The sequence below is a fragment of the Chelonoidis abingdonii genome, chromosome 1 (genome assembly GCF_003597395.2).
Source record: "Chelonoidis abingdonii isolate Lonesome George chromosome 1, CheloAbing_2.0, whole genome shotgun sequence".
Taxonomy (NCBI): Eukaryota; Metazoa; Chordata; order Testudines; family Testudinidae; genus Chelonoidis; species Chelonoidis abingdonii.
The window spans coordinates 310483662-310499997 of record NC_133769.1 but is presented as its reverse complement, the minus strand read 5'-3'; the positions used below and the strand labels follow the sequence as shown (position 1 = coordinate 310499997).

Below are 16336 nucleotides of genomic sequence, written 5' to 3'. Positions count from 1 at the left end.
ATGAGGGTTGCCATACCAACTGTAATGAGACAAATCAATTAAGGTGGGCTATTATCAGCAGGAGGAAAAAAAAAACTTTTGTACTGATAATCAGGATGGCCCATTTCAAACAGTTGACAAGAAGGTGTGAGTAACAGTAAGGGGAAAATTAGCATGGGGAAATAGTTTTTAGTTTGTGTTATGGCCCATCCATTGACTGGGAGTGGACCAAACAACATTTGGACCAAAGTGGGGGAGGGGAATTCAAGTCCTTTCATCATCTGTTTGAGGAAAAAATTAATATGATACTCTGGTCCCACTTACACTGAAAGTCCCTTTTTTGGTAACTGTGCTAGCACCATAAGGAATGACTCCGTCCACACTGGGCAGAAAGGTTTGCCTTATATGTAGCCTGTCCTTGGCTGTAGCACTGTAGTCATGCATCCATGTTCTACAGTTACCTGAGGAAATTTGTGACTAATGAATACTCCTGGGGCCTAACGGCTTCCAAATGCTATTTAACCAGCCACATATTGCATTTAGTCCTTCCAAGGTCATTTCACTTCTAATTATTCCTAATTTCTCCATGCTCAGCCACGCTCTTCTCCTTTATTGCAGTAATACAGATGGTTGCAAACTATTTATTTCATAATGAAACCTGGTAAAAGAGGACTACATAAAGGACCAGAAAATAACATCTGCCAAGTAGAAATGGCCTCTGAACTAAGGGTGTAACAAAGCTGTACTGGAAAATGGAGAAACTCTAGTGCAGTGTTTCTCCAACAGTGCTACAGAGGCTGCTGGTTGCTGACAGCCCTGCTTATGTCACAGGGGTGAAACATCTGTCACTCTGTAACCCATGATCCTTCCAGTTAGTTGTTGCCTAGTCCAGCACTTTTCGAGTAAATGTCCAGCCAGGCTGACCTTTAGTTTTTTTGTTTGCAGACACAGTTTGTGCCTGCAAAAAATACACTGTTTTTTTCCCTGCCCACAAGTGAATTGGGTGGCTGCAAAGCTTAGTGACTTCATACCCACCTACCAGATTTGCCTCTGGAATACATACCGTAGTTAGATACGTAATTAGTAAGATTTTCACTGACATTATAATTGCAACTGCAAACTCTGGATGAGTTGCAGGTGAATTTTGTTTGGAAATATGAACAGGGTCATTTCCTTTTACTTCCACTCCTGGTTCCTACCAATGTTTCTACTGCCTCCTTTGACCGTTCTTCGCTGTCCTCTTTTTGCTATGGCATGAATCCCTAAGCCAGACTTGGCCATATTAGCCATCAAACTCATACAAATGGCTCCATTTATCCATTTTATCATCTTCTCTGGGGCAGCAAGTCTTGCACTGAAGAATTTTATTCCCTGTAAACCCATTCACTCTTAATTGCACAAGTGCCTGCAACCTGCTTTTTAAGCATCCTCTGTGTCACTAGCAAGATTACCACTGTTTCCCTGCTTTCTACCCCCACCATCCGTCCAAGCAAGAACAAATTCCTGTGACTTCCTCTAGTCTCCATTAACACTGCTCCAGAAATCATGCCGAAGCTTTTGCACATCCTCAAACCCGCCCATTAGATGAGGCACCATCTGCTCTCTAATTCCAAAGGGAGTAGAGTTTCTTGCCCTGTATCATCGCTCGACAAAATTTTCTAGCTTTCCAAAAAAAAGGTAGTCGAGTGTTTTGTGGGATTGTTTTATCAAGTGCCCATCCTGTTGGTCCCTCTCCTCCCGCTCCATAATTACCCTTTTTAGAATGCTTTTATATCCTTGGAGACAAAAATTATATCTTAATATATACAGTCTCTACTGACTTGCATTGCTCTGGCTTCATGCTGTATTCTCCTTCATCTTCCTCCTAGCTCAATTACTCTGCTCAGCGGGGCTTCCCTCCCATTGCTGAACCCAGAGATAGATACATTTACAGGCTTTCATTAGGATTCTTCCTCTTCCCCTTTTTGTTGCCCAAAATCTGCAGCAGATTAGTACTTACTTCAGCTGCGGGTTGTATCTGGAGCAGTATCATTAGTGTTATCCATCCCAGGGATGATGATGATGTTGTTGTCATTTATTATTTGCATGACAGTACTACAAGTTAGTAAATGCCTAAATGACTTTCTTGTTTAAGAAGTAGAGCTGGTTGACAATCTTGCGACAAAATGGTTTTTCACCAAAAAATGCCAATTAGTGGAAACTGAATTTTTTTTGCAGGAATTTCTCAACTCAAATTTTAAAAAAAAAACATCAAAATTGTTGAAACATCATTTTGAAATTGTCATTTTCTAAATGAAAAATTCAGATTTTTTCCAGTTCCAAGCCACTTTTTGTTTCAAAATTGAATCTAGCTAGTGTAAAAACATTTAAATAAAAAATGACTGAAACTGAAACAAAACATTTCAAAATGATCAAAACAAATATTTTCAGTTAACCCAAATCAAAAAATATTGGATTTGTGGGGGACAAACATTTCTAAAATTGTGATTTTTTGTACTGATTTTGGATAAGAATTTTTTTAAAAATTTCGCAGGACAGGAAAACAGTTTCTTGCTTAACTCCTACTGAGAAGCAGCTGGACCAAATACAGCTACTTAGGTGACCACCCTTCAAGATTTTGCTGTAATTACTGCTTCTTGGAATCAACAGTCCCCCCCCCACACACACACATACACACATTTCTAACTCTTTTTCTTATGATGGTAATTTTAAAAATGTAAGTCAGTTACTGGAGCAGAAAGTTTGTCACAATGATTTTTATTTAAAAAATGTGAAATATTCACAGCCTGTCAAATCCCTCCTTCAGTGCCAAAAAGCCATGTAAATATAACAATCCAACCATATTACCTAGCTGTTGCCTTTGTTCTGAAATTTTCTTAGGAGGTTATAAGAGCACCATTCTGCTTGCTATAAAAGTGGAATTTTCTAAACCTCTCTCATTTACAGTATCTGCCTTCAGTCATGTCTAATAAAGAGACAACTGTGACAAAGTTGGCACCTATTATATACAGGAAATTCCTCTGCTTGCAGCAGTTGGGGAAACAGTGCTTCAAAAAGGTCTTTAATATCTGCAAACTCAATTATTTATAACGGTTTTGTCCTTAGCTGTAAATTAAAGTAATGATCTTTTATAAAGAGAATTAAAAAGCAGCAGGCAAGGTGTTTATTGAAATGAATGAAATCTACATAAACACCTATTTTGTTTTTAAATTTTATAGGAAATCAATTTGTTGACGGTAGCATTGGTCAACCAAGAAAGAGAAAAAAATTCTGAGAAACGAAGCCAAGGTCTGAAATCGGAGAAAGAGGCACTATTAATAGGTAAGACAACTCAGTACTCAGTTCATCACTGCATATAACAACCTAGAAAAAATTATCATAGACTAAGCAACCTTGAAGCTATTGTTTATTGTCAATGTATATTTGCATTTAACTTCATTGAATTAGAACTAAAGACTGTACTGCTTATCATTCACATATGTTCACATTGGTTACAGTCAGAACAGTCAAATGGAATAAATAGAAACGTTTTCATCATAAAGGATATAGAACCAGTCATACAAGGCTCACTCACATGACTAAGCCTTACCCACCCAAGAAGGCCTACTGGTTTTAACATAAGCATTTCCTATGGAAGACAAGTTGCAGGATCTGCCTCTATGCTTGTAATGTGACTATAGGTAGATACTGAAGTTAGTTGTTCGAGGGTCTCATGCAGGGCTGCCCAGAAGGGGAGGCAAGAAGGGCAATTTGCCCCAGGCCCCGGGCCCTGCAGGGTCCCCCATGAGAGGTTTTTGGGGGCCCTGGAACAGGGTCCTTCACTCGCTCCGGGGCCCCCAGAAAACTGTCGTGAGGCCCGGGCCCCCGGAGCTTCTTCCGCTCAGGGTTGTCAGTGGTAATTCAGTGGCAGGGGGTCCTTCCGTTCCGGGACCCGCCGCCGAAGTGCCCCAAAGATCCGCAGCGGAGCGTCCTTCCGGCACTTCGGCGGTGGGTCCCGGGGCAGGTCTTCGGCAGCAATTCGGTGGCAGGAGGTCCTTCCACCCCAGGACCCGCCGCTGAACTGCTGGGTCTTCAGCGGCCATTCGGCGGCGGGAGGTCCTTCCGCCCCAGGACCCTGAATCCTCTAGGTGGCCCTGGTAACATGGAATAGAACAGTGTGAATGGTTATGTACCAATCGCACTAACAAAATGGATGAAAGAGAAAGGAACAGAAACAATATTGAACAAAATAAGGATGCCCTTAACAGATTCCTTTTTTTTTTTTTACATTAGGTGACAGTTTACTGACAAGAGTAAGTATGAGAAATACCACAAGGACAGTTAATACTTTAGCATAGCTAATGAAAAACTTGGAAGGGAAATTATATCTAACGGGCATTGGTCCATTCCAGGAAATGAACTGTGACTGGCATGACATGATATAGTGAGGATGGATTGTGATATATAAGGTTGTTAGTTTGGGTTCTTTTAAATTTTGGATTAGACATTCCATACATAATTTCGGTCCCAGCATTTGGCTTGCTTTTCATTGTAACTGTAAATGAATGCCTTTGATTTATTCTTGGCTAAATTGAGGTAGATGACTTGGTATATTGGGAATTTTATGTAGAGCTTTTCACCGCTAAAGTGACCAGTTATTTGAATCCAGCCCACTTTATGGTTGTCCCATGGCTCATGTGAAGTGAGCATGTGGTCTCAGTCCTGGTCCTAATGGTCATATGTCCACATCAGACGACCATCATCAGAATTGGTGGTCTTAATGGGAACCAAGGACTGCACAGGCATGGAAACCCAACATTACTCTTTCCTTCATGATCAGGGATGAGGCACATTGGTGATTGGTAAGAGGAGACTTTGCCCAATAGCTGCCCATTCTCTAGAATTGTCAATATTTCACAAGCATTAAAATTCACTTAAGAAAAGCTGAGTTACTAGGTTGATATCATGCATCTCTAGTCAATAATTACAAGCATATTTTCAAGCAGCCTTTTATTTCCTTCATATTAATTAAAGAGGGGCCATAGGTGCAGAAATCAGATCTGGATTTTGAATACCCCAAAACAGAGGTTTTTGGAGCTGAAGTTTTGGTTCAATCTATAACAAAGATGGTGCCATTAGCAAACTGAGGTCTGAATACAGGTTTGGATTTCCAACGGCGCCAGTCAAAGTTTAGTGGTGTTTAGTTTGGGCCCAGTTCTGCAATTATTGACAGAGACCTGGAACCTGCAAAGATTTACACATGTGCGTATGTTTTTATACTGTGGACGGCTAGTTCCATGGATTTCCATGGGATGACTCGCTATGTAAGTAAGTCTTTGCAGGATCAGGGCCAGAATTTGCAAACATAAGTGGAAATCTGAAAGAGGAAAAGGAAAGATGTAAAATGAGTTAAGCTTTACTTATCTTTTTCTACTGTTGCCAGTGTTTGGGAAAAGTGGAAACTTAAAGGTGATTCTATTCCAGTCAGTATCTGGACCAGCAGAGTGGCCTGCAGTTCACAAGATACAGGGACCCATTTTGTAATTTGTGAGCATTTTGCTCTTGCTCTGTTTATGCCTTGAAAATAAAGAACCGCTCCTTAAGGTTTATTAAAAAACTCAACCAAAGGGAGCTGAGCATATCTTTCAATCTTACTGTTCAACTCTCAGCAAATAGTTAGTGACATGCATGCTGATGACCGTTGTATATACTCACTGTTCATGTAGAGAAGGAGAGATGGGATAATGCTTTTAATAGCAATGCTGACATCCAACATCCTGCTTTCCTGATTCATCACTATTATGCTGACACTCAATTTCCACTACAGGAAAAAACCTCTAGATTTAGAATCTGACTCCTCCTCAGCCCTTTATTTCCAGACCTTTTAACATGATCTTGTAAATTGCAATGAAGAAAGACAGATCTTGCTCCCTTTTAAGGAAAAAAAAAAAAAAAGTAAATATGTCGGGCACGATTTGTGTTTCTCTCAGCAACACTTAGGGGTAATATGGATTAAACACTTATCATAGCTAGCAACAACATAATTATAAGAAAAATTCAAGGCACTGCAGTTTCTGACACAGTTTATATGAAACATTTTCACAACAGAGCTTCCATGAAGGGGAAAAAGCAATATTTTTTCCATTCCAATATCTACTATTACATATTGGTAAATCAAGCATAAAATAGGTAATTGAAATGCTTCCAGAGAGTCTTTGTTTAGAAATCCCTTTATTCATCTGTATATTATCTTGGTCACTTACTTGCTAACTGCTGTCATTCCTGAAGATGAGCGATTGTGTTTACTGTGTTGCTATGGCTGTGTTAAAAATGTGATGTTCTCTTTTGTTTATTGAACTGTGTAAGAAATATAAGAATTGTAACTCAGACTGAAAAACTTGCAATGACTTATTCAGAATAACTGTGTTTAGACATGTGATATATTGCCTCAGGTAATTTCAATACCTTGTGTGTTTGTTTTAATACAGGTATCATATCCACATTTCTTCATGTGCATCCTTTCGGCGCTAATATAGAATACCTTTGGTCTTACATGCAGCAGCTGGACTCTAGGGTAAAAAAATGTTAATCAAAGTCTGGTTTCTTTATAGAACTTTTGTTTTGTTCTTTACTGCACGTTAAACTCGGCATGAGTTTCCATTAGAGAGATAATGGGATGTGGGGCTTGGGGGTTTGCAGTCTTCATTCATTTGCAAATTATGTTGCGCACATGTACCTGAGGTCTTTTGCCTTTCATTACTTTGCTGTGCTTTTGTGGCAAGGAAGGCTGCTGTATTAAGTGGCAAAGACTACCATGCTGATTCTAGGAAACACGATTCTTATTTACTTCCTGTAATTTGTAGGAAATAAAGTAAGATGTAGGTTTAGCTCTGGCCACCAAAAGGAGAGAGGATGGCCAGACAGGGACCATTTCTTGGGACTGTGCCTCTAAAGAGAGCCTTGTACCCTGCAATGCGTCCCTCACCGTACCCCGATGCTGCCCCTCAGAGCTGAGAATGCTCTTGTTACTTGGATCAGTGAGCCCTCTGTGCACTTTGGAGTATGAATTATGCAGTACCAATGGTGAGTGGAGTGTAAAGCACTGACAGGGCTGCAGTCCCTGTCAGAGGAGCCATAGAAGTGGTCACCACCTCAGGCAATAGCATGCAGATGGACCAGGGGAAAGACTACAGTAAGCTAGATAATACACCATCTCTCTTCTCACTTCATCCCATCCACATAATCAACACTGTGCTTATGAAAAATATTCTTTGCTCATCGGCTAAATGTGGTGATGCCTGTGTCAATGCAACAAAAGTCTGATTAAATAAGTCAAGTGAAATTCATGTTTCTATTATCTCTTTCTCTGGTCAGTATAACTTGGTTCTAAATAAACCCTTTCCTTCTGAAGTAAGGAGTTAAATACTGGCCCTGGTGTGGCTATAAAATACAAGCAGACATTAGGCACTTAACAATGATTTGCATAGCGGGTTGTTGAGATACAAGTAACTAGTTACATACTGTAGGTCAAATCCTGCACTCCTTATATTATTGACTTCAAGTGACTGCAATAACCTCCCACTTCCTGTCCTCCTGGAATCTCCCCTCCTCAATCTATCTAACATTTGGACTGTAGCCAAGATAATGTTCCTTTCCTTCTGCTCTGACTATGCTACCCCTCCCTAAAACCCTTTCGTGGTCTCCATGCAAGGTAGCGCCATAGCTGAGATTAGTGGAGGTGCTTTAGGTATAGCCCCATTAGTGTGAGAGAGAAAGGGCAGCTGGCAGGGCCCTGCCCTGAGCCTTTGGAAGTTGCTTCCTGCCATAACAGCCCGTTTGTCAGCACATCACGGCCCATCGTTTTTCTCTTGTCCTGAAGGAGGTGAGTGCAGGGTAGGGCTGGGTAACAGTGGGTATTGGGTGGCTGTGTTTTCATTGCTGAGTTGTACAAATCCGAGTGATGACATTTTTCTTTCTGTATCGAGTTCAAATTCCTGGTCCTGACTTCCAAGGCACTTAGATCTCAGCCCCTTCTTTTCCCCACATTCTTCACCTTATGCTGTGCTCTGATGCTCCATATCTTTTCCCACTCGTGCTTTTGTGCCTCTTTTCATGCTGTTCCCAATCTCTGCCATATACTCGCTCTGCCAGTCAGCCAAGCGTCCTCACTCATCTTTCATATCCCTTTGTAATACCAACTGCTTTTGATTAGGTTTCCAATTGCTGTCCTCTCCCAGGGTTGGCTACTCCTGCTTAATTAACAATTTTTAAAATATAGGTTCCATGTGGCATATACTAGAGTTCAGACTGCTATTGGTTGTACCCCTAATGCCTCTTTTCCATCTGCTACTTCCTGTTGGAACAATTTCCTGTGCTTAATTCAGGCAGGGCCGGTGCAACCCATTAGGCGACCTAGGTGGTCGCCTAGGGCACTAGCATTTGGGGGGCAGCATTTCGGGTCCTTCGGTGGCCGGCCGCCCTGGTTGTCGCCAGCATTTAGGCGGAGGGAGCTGGGGCAGGAGGGCATGGAAAGCTCTCCGCCCCAGCTCACCTCTGCTCCACCTCCTCCCCTGAGCATGCCGCCCCACTCTGCTTCTCTCCTCCCAGGCTTGGCGCCGCAAGCCTGGGAGGCGGGAGAAGTGGAGCAGCGATGGCGTGCTCGGGGAGGAGGTGGAGCAGAGGTGAGCTGGGGCGGAGAGCTGCCGCACAGCTCCCCAGGCCGGGGGGAGCTGTCGTGGAGGGGGAAAGGGTGCCACAAGGTGGAGGGGGTGGACAGAGAGCTGCTACAGGGCTTGGGGGAAGGAGGGGCACAAGGTGGAAGTTTTACCTAGGGCGCGAAACATCCTCGCGCTCCCCCTAAATTCAGGCCCAATACTGCAACCTTTACTCACACAAATTGTTTCATTGACTTCACTGGGAGCATTCAGATGGTCAGACGCATAGGTTGTAAACTCTTCATGGAATGGAGCTTGATCTCGCTCCCTTTTTGTAAAGTTCTGTTTAAATTTGCAGGGCTACATCAGTGCCAAATAATGAATGTGGACTGCAGGATTTGGCCGGATGAGTTTACTTCTGAAGTGACTGACAGGAGTAACAAATTACTTTTTAAAAACGTGAGCCAGAGATGTAATCTCTGAGATTAATTTAATTTACTTTCATAGATTCCTAGACTCTAGGACTGGAAGGGACCTCGAGAGGTCATCGAGTCCAGTCCCCTGCCCTCATTGCAGGACCAAATACTGTCTAGACCATCCCTGATAGACATTTAGCTAACCTACTCTTAAATATCTCCAGAGATGGAGATTCCACAACCTCCCTAGGCAATTTATTCCAGTGTTTAACTACCCTGACAGTTAGGAACTTTTTCCTAATGTCCAACCTAAATCTCCCTTGCTGCAGTTTAAGCCCATTGCTTCTTGTTCTATCATTAGAGGCTAAGGTGAACAAGTTTTCTCCCTCCTCCTGATGACACCCTTTTAGATACCTGAAAACTGCTATCATGTCCCCTCTCAGTCTTCTCTTTTCCAAACTAAATAAACCCAATTCTTTCAGCCTTCCTTCATAGGTCATGTTCTCAAGACCTTTAATCATTCTTGTTGCTCTTCTCTGGACCCTCTCCAATTTCTCCACATCTTTCTTGAAATGCGGTGCCCAGAACTGGACACAATACTCCAGCTGAGGCCTAACCAGCGCAGAGTAAGGTGATGGATACCTTTTCATTACTAACCTAAGCAGGAATGATAATGTCATAGTACCCAAGTTGGCTGCAGTCTCGCTGTGCAACTCACACATTACACAAAAGTAACCTGCTAGCAATTACTCTTATGAGAAGTAAGAAAAATATGTAACAGATTTCTTTTTGGCTATAGATTGATTGGCACACTGAGTCTCTCTGACACTTTTCTGCAAATCACTTAAACTCTCTGCCTCAGTTTCCTCTTTGGGAAAATAAAGGGGCATGGCTAATATTTTCTTATCTTGCTGGGATGTTGTTGCTAGGCTTAATTAGTGTACTTCCTGTTGGTAAAGTGCTTTGAAAATGAAAAATACTACTAGAGTAGTATGCTAGTAGTGTTAGTAAATAGATTTGTAATACAACTATTGTCCACAGAACTGGCGGATACTGCCATGAATAACAAAATGTATTGCATGGGAAGCAGCAGAAGTACTTCCCAGTTATTTTTTGTGTTATGATAGTGCCCAGAGGCCCCAGTCAGTATTCAGGCTTCCTTGGGCTAAATGCTGTATAAATGCACAGGAAGACACAACCACTGCACACAAGGAGTTTACAGTCTGAAAAGACAAAGACAAATGGTGGGAGGAAGGGGTACAGAATACAAGCAGAGTGATTAGGGGAATGGCAGGTTTTGAGAATCCCAGTTATTTGAGTGCCAGAAGCTGGGACTGGAGAATGAGATGGATCACTCAATAAATTGCCCTGTTCTGTTCATTCCCTATGAAGCATCTGGCATTGGCCACTGTTAGAAGATAGGATACTGGGCTAGATGGACTATTGGTCTGACCCAATATGGCCATTCTTACAGCCTCTATTTTATTGGTGGTATCTGAGGGAAACAACCTGAATTTATATTGCACTTCACTATTCTAATGTCATTTTAATTTATTTTGGCCCATTTTCACTTTTTAAAGATGCATATTTTATCTTATTAACTATCCATGTCTATTCAAATGTTATTTTCTCCCATAGCATGTGCCTTACCACTGACCCAGAATAGACACCTGTCGGACCAAGATGGTGGTTCAGTTTCCATGGTCATTCTGTTTTTGGTCTCTTTGCTGATTCTGCAAGGGTGCCACTGTGGTGGTGAAATTTGGTTTTTGGGTGATGATGGGCCCGTGGTTCCAACTGGAAACTTGACTGAGGTGACCAGCTCACATAGCTCACCAAATGTACAAAGACTTTGAGTGACATGGAGGCAGAAACAATGCCTCATAAAGCGCTGCGGCTGCTGCTGAATCCTCAGGCAGGAGCTCTTAACCTGCACTGTGCCTCAGTGGGTCAAAGCTCAGAATGCCAGGTTCAGGACAAACCGCTGAGAAATAGGGCAGGCTCAGCCCAAACTGGTGGTTATTCTATTATTAGATTATACCAAGCCAATAACAAAAGTAAACTTCTGTCTCACCACGCTGGTTAACAAGAAGTCAGAAATACACTCTGCTTAGGCAATCCAGCCCTTGTTTCACCACCCAGATATGGGACTCTATCATGAGTGGTTCCTGAAAACCAATTTAATCATATATAGGGTCCTCTAATCCCAAGAGATCAGCCACATAGCCAGGTCAGTATATAACTCAGATCCTACCCAATAATCATGCTGTTGCCAATCCTTTAGTATCTAATATCTAATGGCTTATTTATAAGAGAAAAGAAAGAGGAGAGAGTTAAAATGATCAAAGAAATCATATACATACAATCATTGCAAAGTTCTTAGATCAGGTTTGTAGCAGTGATGTTACAGATTGCTGGCTTGTAAAGTCTCTTGGAACTTCCAAAAGATTGGAAGGTCCTCAGTCTATAGTCAATATGCTCCTTTTAGTGTAAATCCATAGTCCAAAAATCAGAGCAGGAAAGAGAGAAAATGGTGATGCTTTCAGGGTCCTCTATACCTGCTCTCAGTCTTACACCCCGTCTAGACTACGCGCTGTATCGGCGCGTTAAAATCGATTGCTCGGGGATCGATATATCGCGTCTGATCTGGACGGGATATTTCGATCCCAGAGCGCGCTTAGATCGATTCCGGAACTCCACCAAAACAAATGGAGTTCCGGAATTGACATGGCGAGCCGCGCACATCGATCCCGCGCGGTGAAGACGGGTAAGTAAATCGATTTTAGATATTCAATTTCAGCTACGCTATTCTCGTAGCTGAAATTGTGTATCTAAAATCGATTTTCGCGTGTAGTGTAGACCTGGCCTCTGTTTGTGGAAAATTGCAGGCAGAAGATGGAGTCCAGGGTCACATGAGCAAGTCACATGCCCTTGCATGCTTTGATGACTGATAGGAGCAGCCATTACCCATATTCTGGCTAAAATGACCACAGGACGGCTCACCAAGTGGGAAGGAGCTTCTTCTATGGCCCATTGTGAGACTTAAGTGTTCTTTGATGGGCCATCAACTTGAATGGGCTATTCGCAATTTGCTGGCTAGACTGGATGTAAACTAGCTTCTGGGTGTTACTGTAGGAGCAAATATATTTGAAATACTGGTACATAGTCAATATTCATAACTTTAGACACAGAGATGATACATGCACACAAACAGGATAATCGTATTTGATAAATTGTAACTTTTCCATTGATACTTTACATGGCATATTTTGACATACTTTGAATACCATTTGGTGCAATTGTCTAACAGTGGCAATATTAATGATATAAATGGTCATATTTCAGTCATACGGGATCACACCAGCTCCTCTTGCCAGGGTGAAGGCCTTGCCCCATTGTGACCATTAGCCTTGTAAAGTCCTTGTGCTCAAGGGGGCTCAGGGACCAGGACTGTGGCCCTGACCTCACACGCCCTTTGCATGCCCACATAGGGTTCAGAACAGTCTGGCCCTCAGTGGTTACCTGCTAAATATAATCCATAGTTTATGAAGTAAACTATTTTAAATACTGCATCTACATTTTAGCTTAGCTGAAAATGCCTGACCAAGCCTTTATCAAGGGAGTCTTTTTTTATCTTATTTTAATCATAAATATGGAAACCAAAAAATAAAACTAATATTTTCATTTTTTTTTTTGAGAAAATTAGAGTCCTGAACCTCAAGATCAATTAAAGTATATACACTTCTTAGAGAGACTAAAGCAAATGTTGTGCAATGATAACAGCCTAGCAATGGTATATCTTCTGGTTATATATTGTTGCATTGGCACTGACTTCCCGTTTGCCCGGTGGCTGCTCAAACCCAACCCCCATCCACCCTTGGCCACACCCCTCCCCCGCCTCTTCCTGCGCTGCACTACCCTCACCCGACCCCCATTCTACCCATTCCTCAAAGTCCCCGCTTCATTCCACCCCCTTCTCCCAAGTCCCCATCCCTGCCCCGCCTCTTCTCCACCTCCTCCCCTGAGTGTGCCATGTCCCCGCTCCTCCCCCCTCCCTCTTGGAAAGTCCAAAGTGCTGCCAAACAGCTGTTTGGCGGTGGCCAGACAGGAAGTGCTGGGAAGTAGGTGGAGGAACGGGGATGCAGCGCTCTTGGGGGAGGAGCAGGCAAGGAGGGGGAGGGAGCAGGGAGAGCTTGGCTGCTGGTGGGTGCTAAGCACCCATTAATTTTTCTCCGTGGGTGCTCCAGGGCTGGAGCACCCACGAAGTCGGTGCCTGTGTATTGTTCTTTTATAATGCCAGTCCAGGTACAAAAAGCAAGACCCATGCTGCAGGGGATTCACATTTGTGTTAGCATCAGGAGATTCAGATGTGTGGAGTTAATGTTAACAAAAAGTCTGACCATTGGCATACCATTAATTTAGTACAAAGCTGTAGGGGTTATTTATAGGACAGTCCCATAATAAAGACTACAAAGCTGCCTGATTAGCATGTATCTACTGTTCTACTGCATCTTAGAGCATTTCTGCAAACAAGCTGATAATATGGTTGATTTTGTTCTCACTTCCACCTGTGCACATCAGAAATATCTGCAGTTAGTGATGTATAAATAGGGTAAGTGAGCTCAGAATCAGATTCAGTGTCTGTATGTCATAGCTTACCATGGCAGAGATTTGAGATCATACTACAGGGCGTGGGCGGCTCTCCACATGCAATGTAGGGAGCATGCCATGTGCTTTCTCCTACCTTGTGGCCATGAGCAAGGTGCTGGCCAAAACCCCACTGGGGAAGATAGACCATTTAGGGGTGTTAGGAGGGATTATGTGACGGGAGGAGGAACAATGGTGAACAGTTCAGTAGACTGCATTGTCTTTAAGGGCAGGCTAGCTGCTATACTCGTGTGTACTGTGTGGAATTCTCTTCCAGGAGCTCTGGTGGCTATGCAAGTCCCCTTCATGCTTCCTCTTCCAGGCCCAATGGTACACAAGGCACAACCTATCCTTCCGCAACCCCACTCCAAGTAACATTTCTTCCAGAACTGAATTTCTGAGAAATGTCTAAAATGAGTAGAAGGCCACTGAACTAGGACAAGAAGCAATGGTCTTAATCTGCAGCAAGGGGGATTTAGATATTCAGAAAAACTTTCTAACTACAAGGGTAATTACTCTCTGGAATAGACTGGTGGAATCCCCTCACTGGAAGTTGAAGAACAGGTTGGATAAACACCTGTCTGGGATGATCTAGGTTTCCTTGGTCCTGCCTCAGCGCAGGGAGCTGGACTTGATGACCTCCTGAGGTCCCTTCTGGCCCTACATTTCAATGATTCTGTGTCATGGTGGGAATATGGATCTATCTGTAGATGGCATAAAATGTTATAACCTCCCAAAAAGAAATGCTAGGATTTTTAGTTGACCTAGAAAATATTTCTTCTACCTGTATTCTCTACACTTCCTATTTCTTAAATATAACCCAATTGTTTCTCACTGTAGTTTTGCTTTTCCCTCTCTTTCACAGATCTCTGCAAATGAAATAGAAATGCTTTTGATGAGATTGCCACGCATGTTTAAACAAGAGTTCACTGGCGTAGGAGCAACATTGGAAAAGAGGTGGAAGTTTTGTGCCTTTGAAGGAATTAAAACTACCTGACTGTGAATAGTAAAGAAACATACAGAAGAAGAATTCCTAAAGCATGGCAGGGTTACAAAGTATTAAAGTATGAAATTTGGTTTTGACACACAGAAGTACGTTTTCAGAGTTATCCAAGCCTAATTTTAGTTACATTTGTGACGTTCTCTTGTGAGTGGAAATGTGGTTGTGCACCAGTTCCTAAAAATAAAAATATAAAATATTTTAAAATGTGACACATCTGTGTCCTATGAAAACTGAAGAAAGATACCACAGTCATAACGATGTCAAGATATTAACGTGCTACATCTAAGAATAGCTCATTGAGCAAATGGATAAGGGAAAAGATTGCCTAGTTATGTTGCTAAGCTACAGCAATGTATATGTAATATATAGCAGAAATCATTACGTTATATTCCTGAAAGTCTTTCCGTTAAGTAATTGTACAGTGAGAAAAATTATACCAAAAGAAAACTTGAAGATGTGTCTGAACAGTTATTGTCTTTTGTAAATTAAGTTATATGCTGTTCCAGGGATTTTTGCCTCATTGAAAGAGGCCTGAAAATGTGATTGGACTCCTCGAGAATGCTTTATCAAGAATATTATTTTTCTAATGTAACTATTCTTCATTATAAGTTCCTTTAACATGGATTGCATATCAATTTTCATAAATATGTAAATAAAGAGGAAACCAGTGTTACTGTATTGTATTTGGTATGTAACATTCAGGTTTATGCATCAAAATAAATATTCAGTTCATTACTGTTAAGGATTTTATAGCAAATATATTAATTTTTTTTCAATAAATATGACTTCTACCATATTGTTTTTACAAGTTGTTCTTCTGATGTTTCTGAATTGTTACAAATCCAAAAAGTGTCTGTGAGTGTTTGTCCTCCTTCCACCCAAACCAGCTATTGCAAGCCTCCTGATGAAATATATTGAGTACTGTATCAAAGAAGAGACTCTAATATTAGCTTAAATCAAAGGAATTAAAATTAGCACCAGAGGAAGCTTCAAGGTGAAGATTGTGCTTTTACAAACTGAACAGGTTTCATTTTGTTTTAAACATATCTAGCCAAGCAGCAAGGTATTTAAACAAACAAAAACAAAGACATAAATTTCACATTTTGCGGCGTTTTGCTGGGCAGCTACAGTGCAACCAATTAGTCACTCTTTCTAACTCCAGTCCTGGTTAATCCTTTTGTGCTGTGAGCTGCATAAGGAACTAAGGGAATTCACATTTAGTGGTACCCCTTCAACATTCAAAGAGAAAAGTAGGAATTTTTTCCTCATTACCATTTTTGGAATCTCCTTTAAAATTCACAGTATTTAGAAGCCAGCATGAGGCCTCGCACTACGTGTGTGTGTGTATTGCACAATGTGTACGTATATAAAACTCAAGTAAGGAGAATAGTGCAGAAATCACATCGCGAGAGAGATGCCTTGAAGATCCACTGCTATACAACATGCTTTCATGCAGAGCTATATAAACGGTAGGAAAGTCCTCTCAAAACCATGGCCCTAAATGGACAGAAGAAGAGGCTGTGACCAAAGTGGTTAAAATCGATCTCAAAAGAGCTCAAAATCTCTTACCCTTGTAATCTACAACAACAAATGTGAGAAATTACGACAAGGCAAGTGACTCAGGTGAGTCTAGTAAATATAAATGCATAATTTCATGA

At 41.7% G+C, this 16336-nt stretch overlaps 1 protein-coding gene across 1 annotated transcript in view; it reads left to right on the top strand.

The window, feature by feature from the left end:
* The window catches only part of ENOX1 (ecto-NOX disulfide-thiol exchanger 1), a 415538-nt gene extending 400066 nt beyond the window's left edge, over nucleotides 1-15472 (top strand). The window contains exons 14-16 of the mRNA XM_032781770.1: nucleotides 3198-3300; nucleotides 6447-6532; nucleotides 14541-15472. Of these exons, the coding sequence (XP_032637661.1) occupies nucleotides 3198-3300; nucleotides 6447-6532; nucleotides 14541-14672 (321 nt within the window). The 3' untranslated portion in view covers nucleotides 14673-15472. The remainder of the gene's footprint in view (nucleotides 1-3197; nucleotides 3301-6446; nucleotides 6533-14540) is intronic.
* Nucleotides 15473-16336: the final 864 nt, after the last annotated feature.